This window comes from Leucoraja erinacea, chromosome 23 (assembly GCF_028641065.1).
Source record: "Leucoraja erinacea ecotype New England chromosome 23, Leri_hhj_1, whole genome shotgun sequence".
NCBI lineage: Eukaryota > Metazoa > Chordata > Chondrichthyes > Rajiformes > Rajidae > Leucoraja > Leucoraja erinaceus.
Window position 1 is genome coordinate 28314862 of NC_073399.1, and position 19932 is coordinate 28334793.

The 19932-nt window shown below is 40.5% G+C and overlaps 1 protein-coding gene across 12 annotated transcripts in view; it reads right to left on the reverse strand.

Moving 5' to 3' along the window:
* Positions 1-500: 500 nt before the first annotated feature.
* LOC129708437 (RNA binding protein fox-1 homolog 3-like) overlaps positions 501-19932 on the reverse strand; it is a 1476502-nt gene continuing 1457070 nt past the window's right edge. For 5 of the 12 annotated variants that reach the window (XM_055654200.1, XM_055654199.1, XM_055654194.1 and 2 more), the window contains 3 exons: positions 12078-12155; positions 11344-11416; positions 501-1615 (listed from right to left, as the gene is read on the reverse strand). In XM_055654200.1, coding sequence (XP_055510175.1) covers positions 1602-1615; positions 11344-11416; positions 12078-12155 — 165 coding nt within the window. In that variant the 3' untranslated portion in view covers positions 501-1601. Of the gene's footprint in view, positions 9396-11343; positions 11417-12077; positions 12156-19932 lie in introns of all 12 variants that reach the window. The other 7 variants (XM_055654192.1, XM_055654193.1, XM_055654197.1 and 4 more) reach the window with 7 other exon arrangements.

Genomic DNA, 19932 nt, shown 5'->3' on the forward strand with positions numbered 1-19932 from the left:
TCCTGATTACAGGAGCTGTCTGTACGGAGTTTGTACGTTCTCCCCGTGACCGCGTGGGTTTTCTCCGGGTGCTCCGGTTTCCTCCCACATTCCCAAGACATACAGGTTTGTAGGTTAATTTGCTTTGGTAAAAATTGTAAATTGTCCCAAGTGTGTCAGATACTGTTAGTGTACGGGGATGATCGCTAGTCGACGTGGACTCGGTGGGCCGAAGGACCTGTTTCCACGCTGTGTGTCTAAAATTTAAAGTCTAAAGAGCTGCGCCACTGTGCCGCCCACTCGGTTTGACTTGATTATATTTATGTATGATATATCTGATCTGTTTGTATAGTTTCTAAACAAAACTTTACTGTACCTGCACGTGACACTAATAATAATCCTAAACCTGTATAATAAACTATCTTGCCCTTTATTTTAAACATATCGATATTGTGTGCATGATCTATCATGATTTAATACATTGTAGTTCTGCGTCAAAATAATATTCAGAACAATTGCTGTTGTTGAAGAAAGAAACAACCTTTATTAAGGATATTGTTAATTGAATCACGTTAGAAGCTTACAGAATGACAGAAAAAGGAAGGCAGATCTAAACTACAGCTCTCCAATCAGCAGGTAACTACCAGAGCAGCAGCAGAGAGCAAGAAATTAGGAATCAACAGCATATAGACAGTTAAAAGCACATGAGGTACTAACAGGATATTAAACAACATGCAGTTCCAGGACTGAGAGGGGGGTTGAAGGGACACGGGGTGAGCAAAATTGCCTTTAGAATTAAGCAAAATAGTCTCTGAGATGGATGGAATAGCATGTCTTGGAAAAATGACAATGTGCAGTTAATTGACGGATTAGCTAAAGGACAGGCAAAGCGAGGGTTCCTCAGACCAAGAGGACCACCAGAAATCCAAGTGCGATCCAGGAAGAGCCTTCGAACTGAAACCGGGAGATGACAATCCCAGCGGAATGGCGGCCAAGCCAGTACAAGGTCCGTCAGTGGGGCCGAGGGGTAATTAACGAGGGTTCACTTGGATACCACAGGGTGAAGGCTTAGTCAAAAGGAAGGGATCGGGAAGAAAAAAAGGCCTCTAAGTCCTGGAACATCAGGTTGTTTTAAAATCTTTTACAACACAACCTGTTTCCAGTCTAGGACGGTGAAAGTCCTAAAGAGAGAATTATATATATTTTTTTGTTAGGAGTTTTTCAGATTTGTTTTTGCTCAACTCATTGCCACTATTTTGTTGAGAGCTGTCGGTTTCGTGTTCCCATTGAACACAACATGAAGGAATGGATGCATAACAAAAAATGCATCAGACTGGGCAATAACACTGTCCCAGGGACATTCATGTTCGTTCCAATAGGAGGCAGGGCAGGGTGTGTTATAATCTATTGCACAGGGGTGGCAGCTAAAGGACTATTTACAAGTGGAGTTATAAAAAGGAGTTTGAGCGTACACATGGTATACAACGTACAATTCGTTTCCATTTGGCAGTACTTGCGTACGATCCACATCTTGCTCATTGTAGGTGTGGCACAAGGTTCTGTATTCCCAGAATCCGGAGATTTCAGCCTCTGAGCCCTTCATTATGTACAGTGCACCTGTGTCATGCCAGAGTCACTAGAATATAAGATCAAGGAAAGAACTTGCACAATTTGGCTTGGTGACGGTTGTGATAAATATTTTAGACAACGGATCTTTATTCGATTGGAACAGCGAAGTATCCCCAAAGTAACATGACATCATTAATAATACATTTTGTTTCAATATTTCAAGATCGTTAGAGAGAGAGACATAGAACATAGAACACAGGAACAAGCTCTTCAGCCAACAATGTCTGTGCCAAACATGATGCTGAGACCAACTTTTATCTGCCTGCACATAATCTATATCCCTCCATTTCCTGCATATCCATATGCCTATCCAAAAGTCTCTTAAGCACTGCTACCACATCTGCCTCCACCACTACCCCAGGCAATGCATTTGAGGCACCCACTACCCTCTGCATAAAAGACTTGCCCCACACACCTCATTTAAACTTTGCCCCTTTCACCTTAAACCTATGCTCTCTAGTATTTGCCCTGTGCCCTCTAGTATTTGAGCTCTGCTCTCTGGTATTTGATGTCCTTTTTTTGTATTTTTCTGCATGTAGGGGATAGGAATATTCACCAAAGAGATTTCTTTAAACCATTTACACCCAGTGACTTTACTCAAGTTGCACCACAGTTAGGACACATGGGGAATAGAGACCCACAAATGAAGCAACTCAAATCAAGTCCCTTTATACCTTGTGGGAGAGATCACTATTTCTGAACTTATTGTGCTCTTCTTGAGTTTGACAGTGGCCTGAAACTCACTGCCATTTCAGTTCCAAACAGTAACATTATGTGAATCAGCACTTTGGTGCAACTTTCCTGTACATCCAAGCTACAATTAGACAAACAAACACCTATATGCTGTTCCCACCATCAACTTCTGCCTGGGATTTATTTCAACCCAAGACCCACACATTAACAATCATTGATTTTGCACGCTCCAATACAATGCTCTCCATATACAGAGTTGTTGTACATTACTCCATAACAATGGAACTAAAACCAGATCTTAGTAACTGTAGACTTGTACACACAATTTTCTTTGCAGTTGTACTGCTCTATATATTTGAATGACAACATCAATGTTGTTCTGGAAGGGTATGTGACCCACTCGGAACAGATGAGTGCATTTTAAAAATTGCAAATTCGGCTGGTTTGTAGCTCCTTTACTTTGCAAGTGAACTTTGAACATTTTACAACAAATAAACGTGACTTTAGTTTATCAAAGTGCTTAGCAAGGAAGTGTTTAAATAACACTCATCTCAACAAGTTTATAGGAAATACATATACAGTAAACTTTTTAAAATAGCTTGAAGATGTAAATGGAAAGCTGATTAGGAAAGACTAATATTGTGGACCCAAGTTGACTGCTATTATATTAGACTAACTCTATTGACAAGATCGATAAGTTTCTGTACAAATCTGTTCCCAATAAAACAATTGTTGTCCCATCATGAGAAAGGGATAAACAAGAGCACAACAGAAATTTCAATTACCTTTCCTTTGCCATTTTTTGTAGCCTTTGCTGTTTGTACTTTTTCTGAAAAGATTAATTTCAGTTTGTGAATTTGACAAATTAAAGCACACATGACGAGTCATTTTGCTCTTGTGAAGTGAGAGAGAGACAAACTTTATGGTGTGTCACATTGCTAGAGGATGGCAATTTTATTTTGTAAAGATGTCATTATGTGAAGGGATCAAGGATAAGAGGTGAGACACAAGGAACTGCAGATGGTGGAATCTTGAGCAAGAAAAAACAAAGTGCTGGAGGAATTCAACGGGTCAGGCAGCAACTGTGGAGGGAATGGACAGGTGACGTTTTGGGTCGGGACCCTTCTTCAGACTGATTCAGGTAAAAGGCAAGTTTATCAGTGGACTGATCTGTGAGTAGAGCTAACATTTAAGTGGAGAGGGGAGATGTTTCTTATATTGCCTTACCCTTGAGGTGCCTTTTCGTGCCAATTTGAGTAGGCAATTTGTCAAAATGTAATTTTCGATATTTCTCTCTCATCCAATTATGCAACGTGATGCAGTTACAGGTGTAATTGCAATTTTGGGGTGTATGAAAATATGGGCATTCCTTCCAAAGTTCTGACTGCTTACATGTTTAATGAATAAAGGATATGCCAACAAGCAGCTATTTCATTTGATATATTTTCTATGAATAAAGACAGCTAATTCAGCTCAGGTAGATTAGTCAATTTAACACGGCTTCTCGAATAGCATTTTACATGCATCAGGCTTACGACAAAAACAATATTACTTTTTTGTTGTAATTCAGTGTATTCACCTAAAGAAATTGATTTAAAAGTGTTGTGATTTTGTTAGTTGCCTATTGTGTGTTATTGTTAATATCGGTGAGCGTGATCTTTAGCGGTGGTGATTTTTCCCTTCCTCAACACTCTGAAACAGTTGGTTTGATGACTGACAGTTTACAGTGTGTTGCAAAGTGTGTTCACTCATGTTATATTCTGTTGCACCTTTTCAAGATAGAAATAAAAAATGGACTGCAGTCAATCTGACTTAAAAATGTGATTTAAGCATTACAGCTGGTATCTAAGACCAAGATTAAGAATAACCAAAAAAATCGACATCTACTTTCCAAGTCAACTCTATTCAGAATGTTAAATATTTAAGAATATTTAAGAGAGAGTTAGATACAGCTCTAGGGGCTAGTGGAGTCAAGGGATATGGGGAGAAGGCAGGCACAGGTTATTGATAGGGGACGATCAGCCATGATCACAATGAATGGCGGTGCTGGCTCGAAGGGCCGAAGGGCCGAATGGTCTCCTCCTGCACCTATTTTCTATGTTTCTATGAATGCTAATGGAGAAACGACAGCACAATTAAAGATCACCCTCGTGGACATTGCACGCAGTACACTGATGTTTTATGCTATTTGTATATTGAGAAACATTATTTTGTTTTGGATGTTTACATATTAATTTTTAATTTCTGAAGAAGGGTTCCTGACCCGAAACGTCGCCTATCCATGTTCTCTAGAGATGCTACCTGACCCGTTAAGTTACTCCAGCACGTTTTGTAGCTCACTTTGACCCTCCTGTGGCTGGCATTGAGAGAATGCTGCTTGCAGCAACACATAAGGGAGTTCCAGGGTTGTTCTAGTCACCGTGCACAAAGGGCCTGAAGATCAGCTCACAGTGCCTTTGAAGTGCCACTCTGATGTGGTCTCTTGCACCCATCGCAACTCAGGCTTGGAGAGAAGAGCTGTGAAATATACGAAGTGGATTGGAAACCTACCTCGAGTACAGAATCGTCTGTCCATTCCTCCCATGGTCAAACTCTGGGATGGTCATGTACATTGGACGGAAATGCCCTGTCCGCATGTAAAGCAAAATGTATATGTATTCAAGGAGCATCGAGCAGCGTATGTGGGGCAGTCACGGAGTTATAATGCGCCAGTGTGTTCACGAGCGATGGAAAATCTGATGCAGAAATGTTAACAATGGGAATCACCTTGAACTTTTAGCGATAATGTGTGGTAATGGACTAGTTTCAAGATATATCCTTGTCCACTTCTCTCTTGTTGAGTGAATGGTATAAATAGCAGGCAGGTCAATATTGTTGGCAATTATCAACACAAGGAAAGATGACCCATAATGACAACAAAGGTTTAACTCTGAGCACCTGTGCGTTTAAAATCTCACTCAACACTTGGTTCTAGACACATTGATATCAAAAGTGGGTATTGATATGCCAGGTTAAAAATGGAAAGTAAAGTGTAGGCAAGACCAGGAAAGATCAGCTGGGCTTCTGTCAAAGGTCATTGAGTTGGAATGAATGAATGAAAACTCGGCTATATCGATGAATATACAATAAATTAAAAAAAAATTGAATTAATAACCACAATACTGGGGGGGAAAAAAAAACCCCAGTCCCTACGTAAACTTATTGATTTAAAAAAAATGTATTGCACGTTTGTCGATGTGTCCAGACTGTAAAGCCACTGCAAGTAATAATTTAATCGTTCCGTTGTCGGTCGGTGTAGAGGACAATTAAACTATTCTGTCTCTTTTGACGTTGAACAGCTGGAAGTATATGTTTAAATGCCAATGTAAATTGAGCAACAGAATTATATTATCACCATGTTTATACGGAAGAGATCATCGTACGTGTGCAGTAATTTGTCAAAGATGGTTTGTAAGAGGTAATTAAAAGTTCTGTTGATGGTTTTCTGGGCTTCACCTCCCCCTCCCCACTACACACTTTGATGCTATCTGGTGGAACTTACAACTACCACACATTTTTTTACAGCACACATTTCACATAATATTTCATAAGTAAACATTTATAAAGATGATAGCTATTTTCTTATCCCCAAAAAGTATAAACAGTGCCTTTTTAAAGCTATTTTTCTTTTTTTTCTATTATAAAAAAATGACCCATGGAATAACTATGTGCACATTTTGAAAGTGTATAAAAGGGTGATTACATTTCTTTCTAAGTCTGCTCCTACTTATTTTAATCTGTGTATATGAAGACAATCATATGCTACTAATCATAATAAATACTCTGCTTTAAATACTTGAGTCAGATTGACCTATAATACACCACGTTGCAATGGTTTTTGGAGTATATTTTAACAGAATATATTTTGGCAGTAAAAAAGTAAAATTCAAAACCTAAAATAAACGACGCACAAATAAAAAAAAGAAAATAAATCTGTGCAGCAAGCAAACCACAGCGTTCTTTACAGCAGCTCCTTAATTCTGATTAAGCTGCCTTCATCTGCCCATAAAACCCTACATGGCATTCAGTGCCGACTCCATTCTTGTAAATCCTCAGAGTTGTCGGCTATCTCAATAACATCACACTAAACAAAGTACAACGCGATTTGAATTTCTTGGTTCATTCACTCAGCCACAATCTCATTTCATATTTAATAATCTAATCTCTTTATACAATTCACATCTTAGGAACCCTCCTTGGAGATAGGAAATTATCTTTAAAAAAAAAGTAAAAACTTGTACCGGGAATGTTGGGAGGTTCGCTACTCCAGAAAGACCTCACAGAACTATTTTTACTTGTGTGACAATACTGAAGACTAAAATCGCCAAATATGAAAGACCAGCTGTAAGCCTTCCTCCTATTTGAAAGATGATTTCACTTTAACATAATAGTTATGGTAGTAATACTAATTGGGTTAAAAGAAACAATATGAAGCTAATTCCTTTTCCAAGTATTTTATCCCGTTCTCGTTAGTAAACATGCCCATTAGAAATGTTCAAAGTCTCGACTTAAGGTGATAAAGTGCTTATCAGGCAAATAACCTCGATTTAGTTAATTTCAGTTACATTGAATTTATCTACGTTAGGAGCTAATGTTTGCATAATTGCTTGCTTTGAATAAGGGTCCAAAATTTCTGATTTTGAAAATTCATGTCTAACAAAATCCCTGTGAGTTAGTTCAGCTGAGCGAATTATATAATTACTTAAATGTATAGAATTGTATTATATATTTTACAGTATTATTATGTTATATACTGGAAGCCTTTTTTTTGCATAATTTGAATTCCTTTAAAAAATAGTTAACTGTACTGAATTATTAAAGTATTAAAAAAAATCACATTTCATTTGAGCTGTTTTTGAAAGCTCTCTCCCAGCAACTGAATCGGTTTCAATTGCGGGGGTTGGCTTATTTTATTAAATTTTGCCATTAGCAACTTCAGAATGATCCGACGAAATGCGATGACAATTAATGAGGCAGCAGCTCAGGAACATATATATGGTGCATCAAAGTAAACGAGGGTTGTTTCAATCGGAAAGCAGTGATTAAAAGAGCAATGGAATGTAGGCTGGAAAAGTGGCAATGCAGGGCAGGGTTGCAATGAGACTTCCCCTTATCAGGTTACATTGTTCAAAGTATCCTTCACATTCTGTGAAAATCTTTTTCTGAACTGATTACGTCAGTGATGTGCCTCTAATGTTGACTTGTATCTGTTCCCCGAGGCAAGCCTACCTTGGTAACAGTGTTGTGTAAGAAGGAACTGTAGATGCTGGTTTAAACCGAAGATAGACACATAAAGCTGGAGTAACTCAGCGGGACAGGCAGCATCTCTGGAGAGAAGGAATGGGTGACGTTTCAGGTCGAGACAGGAATATTATCACTTTTTTGTATATCCTGCAATCATTGTTCTTTATCTCTCCACACCACCAACTATATCTCTCGTTTCCCCTATCCCTAACCATTCTGAAGAAGGGTCTTGACCCGAAACATCACTCATTTCTTCTCTCCAGAGATGCTGCCTGTCCTGCTGAGTTACTCCAGCATTTTGTGTCTATCTTGGTAACAGAGTTGACATTTGCCTTAAGTGGAAGAATTACTGCAAAATACAGAAAGTCAATGCTATTCAACAGGTTGGGTCTCCCTTCCAAACGGGTTAGCTACAGTGAGAAATGTTTCAACAACTAAAGAGGAATGAATGCAAGCTTCACGATGACAACTGGAGTTTTAAAAAAACATTTTGGTTGGAGGAGATGACAGCATTTTATCGTGGAAACAAGGAACTGCAGTTGTCGATTTTCCAAAAAAAACGACACAAAGTTCTGGAGTATCTCAGCAGGTCACGCAGCATCTCTGGAGAACATGGACAGGTGACGTTTCGGGTCGGGATTCTTCTTCAAATTGATTGTGATGGGGAGAAAAAGATGGAAGAATTCCCCTCCATCACAATCAGTCTGAAGAAGGGTCTCGACACGAAACGTCACCTGTCCATGTCCTCCAGAGATGCTGCCTGGCCTGCTGAGTTACACCAACACTTTGTGTCTTTTTTTCATCTATCCTTATCTCACATATTTTGGCTTTACATCTCTGGCCTTTGTGCAACCATCTGAGAAATAAAGGAAAGCCCTCACCTGCATCCACTATTACTTGCCAGGCATGTTCTCCAGGGGTGCTATTAGACCCACTTAGTTACTCCGGCACTTTGTGTCTTTTTTTTTGTATCTATGTATTTGTATTTGTATCTCTTGATTTATGTTAAGGATTCATCATTGAATTGTGGCCAGGGTTAAAGAAGTTAGACTGAAGCTGTCTGCAAGAATAAATTGTTGCCTTTCTTCATCAATCAAATGGGACTGGAAGATGAATACAAAGGAAGGCTTTTAGAAAGCTCACTTCATACAATTATGGTTATGAGGGGAATGTTCCAATCACTGCTCTTGTTGACATTTCAATCCACCAGCTACAAGCGATGAGATTTTTCAGTTTGGTTCGACTGTCTAGCTGTCACAGAGGATCACATGATAATCTGGGCTGGGATTAAATGAGGAGAGATTGCTGGGTTGTGCGGTTATTGTTAATCTCTCCGACTATCACCTCAAAGCTGCGTGGCTTGTTTCATACAAACTCGTGTTCGACTAACTTAATTTAAAACCAACCATCCTGCAAATCTGACAAAAATTGCGGGAAAAAATAAAAATATTTTGGCCTGTTTCCAGAGTTCTCCAGACGGTTTATGTGGTTTGGCAATTTCAAAAGAAAACAAAGTTAGCTGTCAAATCTTTTGTTTACGTTTTTCACACATCAGAAATTTTCTTCAAAGTATATTATACTGAGCAAAACTCAAGAAAAATTTGCAGTAAGCACAGCTTAAACATGTAATAAACACAAAAAAAAAACCCATCTGAGGTAAAAAGATCATGTTAATCAAGAGAGCATTAGCACAAAATATTTCTGCATGTCGTGCCAAACCCCCCACAGTATCTGTTGGGTGTTAGTGTGTCTCTGAGTTTCTCTTGCTAGTACGGGGTGAAGCGATTGTAACCTCCTCTGTATAGGCTAGCCTGCAACATCAAAGATGAAAAAAAAATCAAATAAATATTTTTTAATGTACGAAATGCTACAGCAAAAAACAAGCCACAAATCTAATTAAGAGTATGAAGGGAGAAAAATCATCTTAATTAATGAAAGCTTTTAGCTAGCAGCTGCTCCGGAGATATGCAAGATTTGAAACCACACGCACGCCACCTTGGCAAATTTAAATCATTTGTCTAAACGAAGGCATTGCGCCTTGAAGCTCAAGGGAACGGCCGCCTTCTTTTTCTCTCCCTCTCTGCAGAGCGGTTACAGAGGGCCTTGCTGCAGTCACCATTCATTAATCTTAATGTTTTCACTTTCTCGTTTTGGTTGAGGCTTTCAAAATGGAAAATTGAAAATGTTTTTTTTTTTTTTCATCTGTGATGTTTGCTGCACAGCTAGCTAAAAACCACGCCCACCGGTAAAAGTATCCACTGCAGTGAGTGTGAGAACTGATAAAAGAGGGAGAGAGACACACAGAGAAAGACACACAGAGAGACATCCAGAGAAAGGAACAGTGGGAGAGAGAATGTGTATGACTTTAGCCCTGATGTTAATGGTAATTGTGCAAAAAAAAAAGCCTATTCCCTCGATCTTCTTATGCTGATCTATATATCTCTTTATTATTTTAAAACACCTTACATTTTAATTAATTCCCTAGTTTATTTCCGCTCCATTGTGGCCTGTTTGCATCAATGTAGTGGCCTTAAAGGGCCCTTGCTTTCAGCATTGTTCCTCTTGTCTATCAGCGGAGAATGGTCTCAGGTTGCAATTAAGAAAATCCTGCCTTATTTTATTTTGGGTTTGCTGTGATGAGCAGTCCTACTTGACATTACATTGAGAGAACTTATCACTGACAAGTAGAGTGGATGGAGCACCACCCAGTATTAGAGTCATTTAAATGACAATATTTAAAAATTAATTCTTTCAATTCAGAATTTTTTTTCCCCGTTCCAAACTTTATTTCCACAGATCTACATTATGAGAAGAATGATGGGTTGCGCCTAGATATGATATAAAGCGGAGTGAAATGAATAGGTGTGCAGTAAGACATTCCAAACCAAAAGTCGCTCAATTTAGAGTCGTTAAACCTGTAGTTTAGGAGAAGCCATTTTTGTCCAGTTGAAAGTTTAGTAAATAAAACTGTTTTCTGTTAGTGCTCTTGCTTCTTCTATGACATCATCAAATACTGTGTGGTTTGGAGAGCATTATTTGTTAGGTCATCAGTAAGGGGTGATGGGATATTAAGCACTCATCTCCCCTCATTAGCACTACGTAATGTTAGAAATCAGCGACTAACCGTCATGTGCAGAATCAATTTAATTCACTTCTGACCTCCATGTTTTACTTAAACATTAAGCAGAACCAGCTCACGTTGACATTAAACGCAAATAAGTGCTGTGATCGTTTTGTGTTGTGGGTTTTGTGCGTTTGCATGTTTCTACGTACTTTAAGACCCCGGTCACCCGAGGTCAAGTAGCTCACCTGTTGCCTTGGCAATGGAAGGAAGTGAGTCTTCTTGGTGCCAACAACTCTAGTTTGCAAATGTACACACATCAACTCTGAATGATATTGCTGGAGCTCCAAACTGCCTAGCTATTTGCATGCATTTCACTATTGCAAGCAGGTCTAGCATTCTGAGATAGTCGGTATGCTACTTATTGCCCAGAACATGCAATTGCTTGCTGTTTTATCAGGGCTGAGAGACTGGAGATCAATGGGACATGAGGGACCTCCCCAGAGCTAAAAGACAATGGGCAAAAATACTCCATAAGATCAAATGAACTGTCACAGTTGCACAGAATCCAGAGTTCTTCCAATATGACTTTATTGGATTTAGAAGCAAAAGTGATCCAAACCGGAGAAAGTTCTGATTGGATTTGGTTTGAGTAAATCCATTTGGATTTTGGGTTCAGTTCAATGCTTAATCCCTACCTGGTAGGCCAACCAAGGACTGGCATTGACGGCATTCCTGTAGATATCTCTGAGACGAACCGTCCCACTCTCTCTAACGAGGAGGATGCCATGGTTGCAGGAGGTTTACATGGGGGAGGAAAGAAAATGGGGGAAAATGAGTGGGGGAAAACAAGAGATTGTCTGACTGGACATGTTGAAATTACAAGACAAAGCAGGCAGGAGTATGCAACTTTCTGCTAGCAATGACTAAGAGAAGTAATATCGAGATCATTCAATGATGTCAGAGACGAGAGAGAGAGGACCAAGTTTATGTTAGCCAGTCTTTTCGTAGAGAGCAGATTGTTTAATAATAGATTTCTCCCAAACTACATAATTGTTGGGCATATCAGAATTTCTTAGAATTACCTTTTTGCTTCAAACCAATAACTTTCAGGAGTTTACAAACACCATTACAATAAACGTCTCGGCACAAAGCCCCTTGTTCAGGGTTAATACTTTTGTTACTTTGATGCATTCTCATATCTCTATTGGAATATGTGGTTTGTATGGTCTTTTAAATGGAGGGGTACATTATCTGTAATCCCTCTGCAATAGAATAGCGTCTGTAGAAATGGCCCTTTGTCAAGGGGAATGAACAAATTTCTCATGACATAAAAATTCTTAACTGCTATCGCTATGTCAATGTTTCAACAAAATTATATTTAACATTCGAATAAATGTAATACTAGTTTATGAATCTATATTATGATTACCTGGTTGGCATATACAAAACACACATTTGGCATCAGTGAGGGGGTGTGGTTTCTCCCAGTGTTTTCCTGTGTATATCTCTGCGGACAAACGTAGATATATGACGTGGGCATCCTTTATGAAACAGATCTACAGAGAGACGACTCTTGCCATTTTACCAGCAGCGATTTGTTCTGTTCTTTTATCTGTAGGTTTGGTTCATATGTTGATAGATCGGGCATGTGTGGGTATGCTATTATGCTGTTGTATTACAGACACTTGGATGCACCAAAGAGGCCTTCAATCTAAAAGGGAGGAAGGGCTACACAGACATGTGCTGAAGTGTTGCGTTTCTCCGCAGATTTAAATTACGGAGCTTGGGTTTCAGGGTTGGGGAGTTTTTTGACATAAGGTTATGGGTGGATTTGTTAATTCTGGCCAAATTGGAGAGGCATGGTCAATTTAAATGTGCCTTCTGCAGAAATAGGACAAGCTGCAGAATGGTGCCAGTTTGTCTAGAGCCTAGATAAGAGCTGCAGGAACAGAATGGAAACATCTGCAGATCCTGACAGTGGATGAATGCAAACCAGACATACACATTGTATATAATGTTGCAAAGCTTTACTTTGCTAGATGTTGATTGGATTAAGTATTGAGCCTTGTCTGGGTTTCTTGAATATCTGGGTAAATGTTGATATGTTTGCTTCCTCTCAGATGAGGAACCTCGTAAAGGCACTGGGCTCAGTGGCTAGAGTATAGATTGGCTGGGAATACTCTAGTCCGTTCGAGATTTCATTGGGCAATTTAGTTTGAATTCGAGAGCCCGTGTATGTGGAGGGATACGCACCAAAACTAGTTGGTCCGAGAACGAGTCTAGATTTGCAGAATCAAATTTCCAAATACAGAATTTCACATTGATATTTCTGCCATACGGTAGAATTTGAAAACTGTGTAAATAGAACTTCGGAGTTTGTGCATGTTTGAGATCGATTCTGAATGGCGGCTGATCGACAGTGAATAGTAATCCTCTGGTCGATTGTTGATTAGTACCTGATAGCGAAGAGTAACTGAGAGACGGGAACCTGGTTTACTTGGTGAAAAGTACCCAGATGCGAAAGGTATCCCTAATTCTGTAGAACTTAGAGAGGAGGGATAGAGGTCTCCCTATAGAAGTCCAGTCCTATCAGGAGGAAAAGTAGTCGGTGAGGAAAAGTAGTCCATTTAAGTAGTACCCCTCAGCAAAGAGTAACCTAGGAAGGGGAAAGTCTTCGGTATCAGAGGAAGATGTTCGCCGATTGATAACAGCGTGACATGGCATTGAGATCAAGTGTTTGTAATCTGTGCGCTAGCATGTTAAAATATTATTGTAAAAATCCAGCGTGGTCTTTTTTAGCATCTTTATCGGATCCGAATTGTATTAATACTTTGTGTATGTAAAAAGATTTAGAGTGCTATTTGCTTGTTTGTGTGAATGCTTAAGGATTTTTGGGTATTAGATAATTTTAAGTAAAAGTGTGTTTGAATTATTGTAGTGTTGTTAGAATCTGATTTGTGGTGGTCCGATCGGGGTTTGTACTCTTTCAATCGCTGTGTCGGGGGAGGAATCGCACCTCGACCGAGCGCGCCACGAGGAAGATTTATTAGAGTGGGATTTATGCTTGTAGTTTATATTAGGGTGCGTCTGGGGGAATATTTTCTTTTTTGATTATAGTTTTACTAGAGTGGTTCGGATTTGTTTGTCTGTGTGAACTTAGAGTGGTTTGAATTGGAGAGATTGCTGCTTGGGAGAGATTGGAATTAAGAGTTGGAGTCTTAGTTTGAGAAACCGGAGATCCTTTGTTTTATGGTTGAGAGTTGAATGAAGTGATTGTGATCTAATTGATAAGAAATTTGGGAAAGCGATGAAGTTTGAATAATTGAATAGGAGCGATTGAATAATGGTTGAAAGGAAACAATTGTGTAAGAGGTGTGAATCTGGAAGACGATTAGCCATTGTGTGGGAGCGATTCCATTGACCTTGGAGGAAGGAGCAAGTTTGAATAGGTGTGAGTGTCTGGAATTTTATTTTGTATTTTGCATTGTGACTATTGTTCAGAAAATGGGGAATGTCTCAGAGAAGGACCTATCAAACAGACCCGGAACCCCGATAAGAATAACTTACGAGAAACTTCCGCATGAAGCAGAAAGATTAAGAGGATTATCTGTAGAATTAAATGGAGGAGCGAACTTTGGCCGCTGGGTGGACTAAAATCTGTAATAGGAATAAACTACATAGAAACAATTGTTGGACGATATGGAAACAGTGAAGAAGGAAATGAGCTCATTGGAATATGGAGAATGTTCTTCACTAGAAGTAAAATAAATAAAGAGATCATTCTGCTTTATACTCTAATAGCGTACAAACTAGGGATTAGATGGGAATATGAGAGAACTGATCCTTCTCAGGACATTCAGGAACAGGGAAAGGAAGATAGTGGAAGCCGACAACAGAAACAGGAGAGAATACCAGATACTAAAAGAGAAACGACTGAGATGGCTCTTAAAGGGGAGGCACCGACTAAATTGAAACTTATTAAATTCAGTAAGTGTGCAACGGTATCTGTGGACCTCGAAGGGAGAGAGGCTCACCATATGCCAGGGTGGGTAGAATTTTTCGGAATGAAGCCACAGCACTCATGTTCTCAGTTCGGAGACACCATGTGCAGCTTGCGAGCAGGGCACTCGGGAGGAGGCCATGGTATATTTGACTCCTTCCCACTAAATTCAAATCCAAGGTGGAAAAATCGGGGCAGGTCTTGGTTCTTGGTTCTTGGTTCTTGGTTACTTGGTCCTCCAAAATATTCCAACTGGAATTTAAACTGGAGGTGGTGAAGGGAGGGATTAAGCCAGAAAGGGTTATTGGGAAGAAAGTGCTACTTTAAATTTAGTTGCATCTGGTTGGGTAACTATAGTTTGGTGGAGATTATTCCATGCTTTAATTGTGCGGGGGAAGAACGAATTGCTGTACACATGTAGCTTTGTAGCTTTGTAGGTAGGTGTCTCCAGCTCCTATGATTGCTCCATCAGTGGTGGATAGTATGGGGGGATCAAGGAGCGAGAGGGAAGGTTCTGCCGACGTGGGTATCAAAATTAATTTGGAAATCCAGTAGTGGGAAAGTGAATGAATCCTTCCTGAAGTACAGAGACAGAACGAGTAGCTTTTCTGAGGGCGAGGCAGCAGGAGGATAAGGAGTGATTGATCCTGACATCGATAGTATTATTAGGTCGGAGCAATTTCCGGATGGGGGTATAGAACGGATCCCCCGGAGGCAATTCCTTTGCAGGAAACTGCCTACTCCTCCGGTATTAGGTCCCGCATGGATGTAAGTAATCCCCGGGCCACAGATGTCCACACTGCAATACAACCTGGTCTGACGGCAGCTCAGAGACTCGCATTAAGAATTCAGAAAGGGGAAATAACTTTGGAGGACGATAAGGAGGAGGAGGATCTTAAAGCTTGGGTAGACCTGCCATTCCGAGAGCTGACTTTTCCATGGTTTGGTTGGAGAGGGCATAGAGCTCTTAGACCTGATCAGTGCTACAACTGTGGGGAATTAGGACATTGGAGCCAATCGTATCCTGTGAGGGAATACCGAGAAGGAAGGGGACAAAGAAGAGGCCACGGGGTTTCTGAAGTCAGTGGATCCCGAGAGGTTACCGGGACACTTGAGACCCCGAGGGTAGAGGAAGAGGACACTGGCCAGGAGATCAGGGGGCAGGGACATTCTGGCAACCAAACCCATTCCGCTAGCCCTGACCTGCCAGCAAAGACAATATATGAAATCTGAAGACATCGTCACATGGCCCAAAAATAACATTAAATACCAGAATGAACATCACCCCCTTCCAAATCCTATGAGAAGAGACACAAAGAATCTAATTGGAATTGAGAAACCTCATTAAAAGGAAGGACTACGAGAAGGGAAACACAGTAATTGGTGGCAATGAGAATGGAAACTAAGGAGAACTGAAATGGCACCAGAGAAGAAACAAACCAGTTGGTTCAGAATGCTGCTGCTCGCCTTTTAACAGGGACTCGAAAGAGGGAGCACATATCGCCAATTCTGGCCTCCCTACACTGGCTCCCGGTGCACTTTCGAGTTCATTTTAAGATACTGTTATTTGTTTTTAAATCTCTGAATTGGCTCGCCCCGCCTTACCTCTCTGAGCTGCTCCACCCATACGCTCCTGCCCGGTCCCTCAGGTCAGCTGGTCAGCTGCTCCTGGAGGTACCGAGGTCTAGTCGGAGGCTCAGAGGGGATAGAGCCTTCTCTGTTGCTGCTCCAGCACTCTGGAACACCCTGCCGTTGCACATCAGATAGGCCCCCTCACTGTCCATCTTCAAATCCAGTGTCAAAACACATTTGTACTCCCTGGCTTTTGACCATGCCTGAGGCTTTGCTTCTGTTTGTGGTAGAAACATAGAACCATAGAAATTAGGTGCAGGAGTAGGCCATTCGGCCCTTCGACCCTGCACCGCCATTCAATATGATCATGGCTGATCATCCAACTCAGTATCCCGTACCTGCCTTCTCTCCATACCCTCTGATCCCCTTGGCCACAAGGGCCACATCTAACTCCCTCTTAAATATAGCCAATGAACTGGCCTCAACTACCCTCTGTGGCAGAGAGTTCCAGAGATTCACCACTCTCTGTGTGAAAAAAGTTCTCCTCATCTCGGTTTTAAGGGATTTCCCCCTTATCCTTAAGCTGTGACCCCTTGTCCTGGACTTCCCCAACATCGGGAACAATCTTCCTGCATCTAGCCTGTCCAACCCCTTAAGAATTTTGTAAGTTTCTATAAAATCCCCTCTCAATCTCCTAAATTCTAGAGAGTATAAACCAAGTCTATCCAGTCTTTCTTCATAAGACAGTCCTGACATCCCAGGAATCAGTCTGGTGAACCTTCTCTGCACTCCCTCTATGGCAATAATGTCCTTCCTCAGATTTGGAGACCAAAACTGCACGCAATACTCCAGGTGTGGTCTCACCAAGACCCTGTACAACTGCAGTAGAACCTCCCTGCTCCTATACTCAAATCCTTTTGCTATGAAAGCCAACATACCATTCGCTTTCTTTACTGCCTGCTGCACCTGCATGCCTACCTTCAATGACTGGTGTACCATGACACCCAGGTCTCGCTGCATCTCCCCCTTTCCCAATCGGCCACCATTTAGATAATAATCTGCTTTCCCGTTTTTGCCACCAAAATGGATAACCTCACATTTATCCACATTATACTGCATCTGCCAAACATTTGCCCACTCCCCCAGCCTATCCAAGTCACCTTGCAGTCTCCTAGCATCCTCCTCACACCTAACACTGCCCCCCAGCTTAGTGTCATCCGCAAACTTGGAGATATTGCCTTCAATTCCCTCATCCAGATCATTAATATATATTGTAAATAGCTGGGGTCCCAGTACTGAGCCTTGCGGTACCCCACTAGTCACTGCCTGCCATTGTGAAAAGGACCCGTTTACTCCTACTCTTTGCTTCCTGTTTGCCAGCCAGTTCTCTATCCACATCAATACTGAACCCCCAATGCCATTTGCTTTAAGTTTGTATACTAATCTCTTATGTGGGACCTTGTCGAAAGCCTTCTGGAAGTCCAGATACACCACATCCACTGGTTCTCCCCTATCCACGCTACTAGTTACATCCATCGAAAACATGGTGTTTTTGATGTTTCTTTATTTTACATGTCTTTTCCTACTATTTCTTTTGATTGTTATTTTTGGTGTGTATTAACTTTTTTTGTCAATGATTAGTGATGTAGAGCACTTTGTTGCAGCTATGTTTGTTTTTAAAGTGCTCTATAAATACAATTATTATTATTATTATTATTATTAAACCTATTGTGCAGGAGGTATGGGGGTGGGGAAAGGAGCTATTGTGCATAACTTGTTACTAAGTTTGTGCCTGCAGGACAGTATAAACAACAACATAGTATCTGGGGAGTGAGGTAAAGAATATACAGACCTCTTGAGAAGGGGCAGCAGACAGCTCAGGTAATGTAGCTCCCCAGAAACAGGAACCAACAAGAAGAAGGAAATTATACTGGCCTGTCCCTTGAAGACAGAGCTGGGAAGGCCAACAGATAGAGAAAACTGCTGCTCAGTATCCCTACTCCTTTGAAACTGACATCAAGGAAGAAGAAAAAGATACCTACCCTCGTGCCAACATTAACATCATCTAGCTTTTGACACCAGTGAAGGAAAGGGAAGTAACACTATCCAATCTTTCCTAAAGAAACAATACAGACAACCTATGGCCACTATTGGGGCAAGCTCCACTTTAAAGAACTGAATTTGAATTTGGAAAAATCCATTCCTCTGTGGTTTGGGGTAAAACACCTCCTTCGCATCTAAATTATAATTATTAGAAATACATTTATAAAATGTTGAATTCGGTCTCTAAATTATATGGTAATGAATTGGAGGGACTTTAAAGTTTCAGATTTGGAACCGACTTGTCAGATTTGGCTTAGGAATATTTGGAGTTCGATTATTAATTGATATTGTTATTGCCTCATCCCCAGACAAGCAGCCAAAGATGGGAAGGATTATTCAGAGAACATCAAGGGGACATGACTTGAGAATGAAGGGACAGAAGTTTAGGGGTAACATGAGGGGGAACTTCTTTACTCAGAGAGTGGTGGCTGTGTGGAATGAGCTTCCAGTGAAGGTGGTGGAGGCAGGTTCGTTTTTATCATTTAAAAATAAATTGGATAGTTATATGGACGGGAAAGGTATGGAGGGTTATGGTCTGAACGCAGGTGTATGGGACTAGGGGAGAATACGTGTTCGGCACGGACTAGAAGGGTCGAGATGGCCTGTTTCCGTGCTGTAATTGTTATATGGTTATATCAGGAAGGATTGAACTTTGGAAAATCTGGTAACATGGAAATTATTCAGGGAGAGTTGGAGTTGGGAATGGTCAAAAGACAAACAGTGAAAAGCAAGACTTCCCTTCAGGAGGCCCTCTAGAAAGTGCTCAGTGGTTAGGAAACTAGTATAAGAGAGAACCCCTATGGACTGAGAGCCGAGCCAACATACTAAGGAAGAAATACTGGAGGAGAAGTCTATTGAATTAGAAGGAGAAACTTGAATGGGTGTGGAGATATCAGAGTCGATGTATTTGACCAGTGGATCTAAATTCTTTAACCGTTGAAAGTGGCTTTCAAATGGCAAGTAAAGCAGCTTCTATTATCAAGGTGAAAAAAAATTGTCCCTAGAATTGGCGTTCTTAATTGGATTTATGATGAAATTGACAACATATGGAAATTGATTGATTAAAATTGAACAGCAGGGAATTCCACAGGAATTGGAATGGAATTGTGTTATCGGCCACAATGCTGTGGAATAAGAGGGGTGAGATGGACACACATTTAAAATATTAAATTGAAGGCTGAGACTGAATTTGGTTGAATTGAAACATTGTTCATGGTTTGCTTTAAATAAGAGTCATGCCTGTAGGGAATTTGGACTGAACCCAGCTGAAATTTCTATGAGAAACCATGATCAGATATACATATTTTTACATTGTGTGAATATGGAGAGAACTGATCTTAGGATAGTGAAGAGGATATTATAGAACAGAATAGTAATAGGAGTACAGTGATATAGAATATAATAGAGCAGAATAGTGAAATGGAAAAGGGATAGTATTGCAGAATTACAGTGAATGTATGGGAAAGCATTAGTACATGAGTGGTGACTTGCTTTGTCCCAAGTTTTTCAGGAATTATAGGTTATAGTTTGACTATGGAAAGGGATGGAAGATTGTGCAACAACACAGATGGAGGGAATTCATGCCCATGAAAACTCGGGAGGTGAAGAC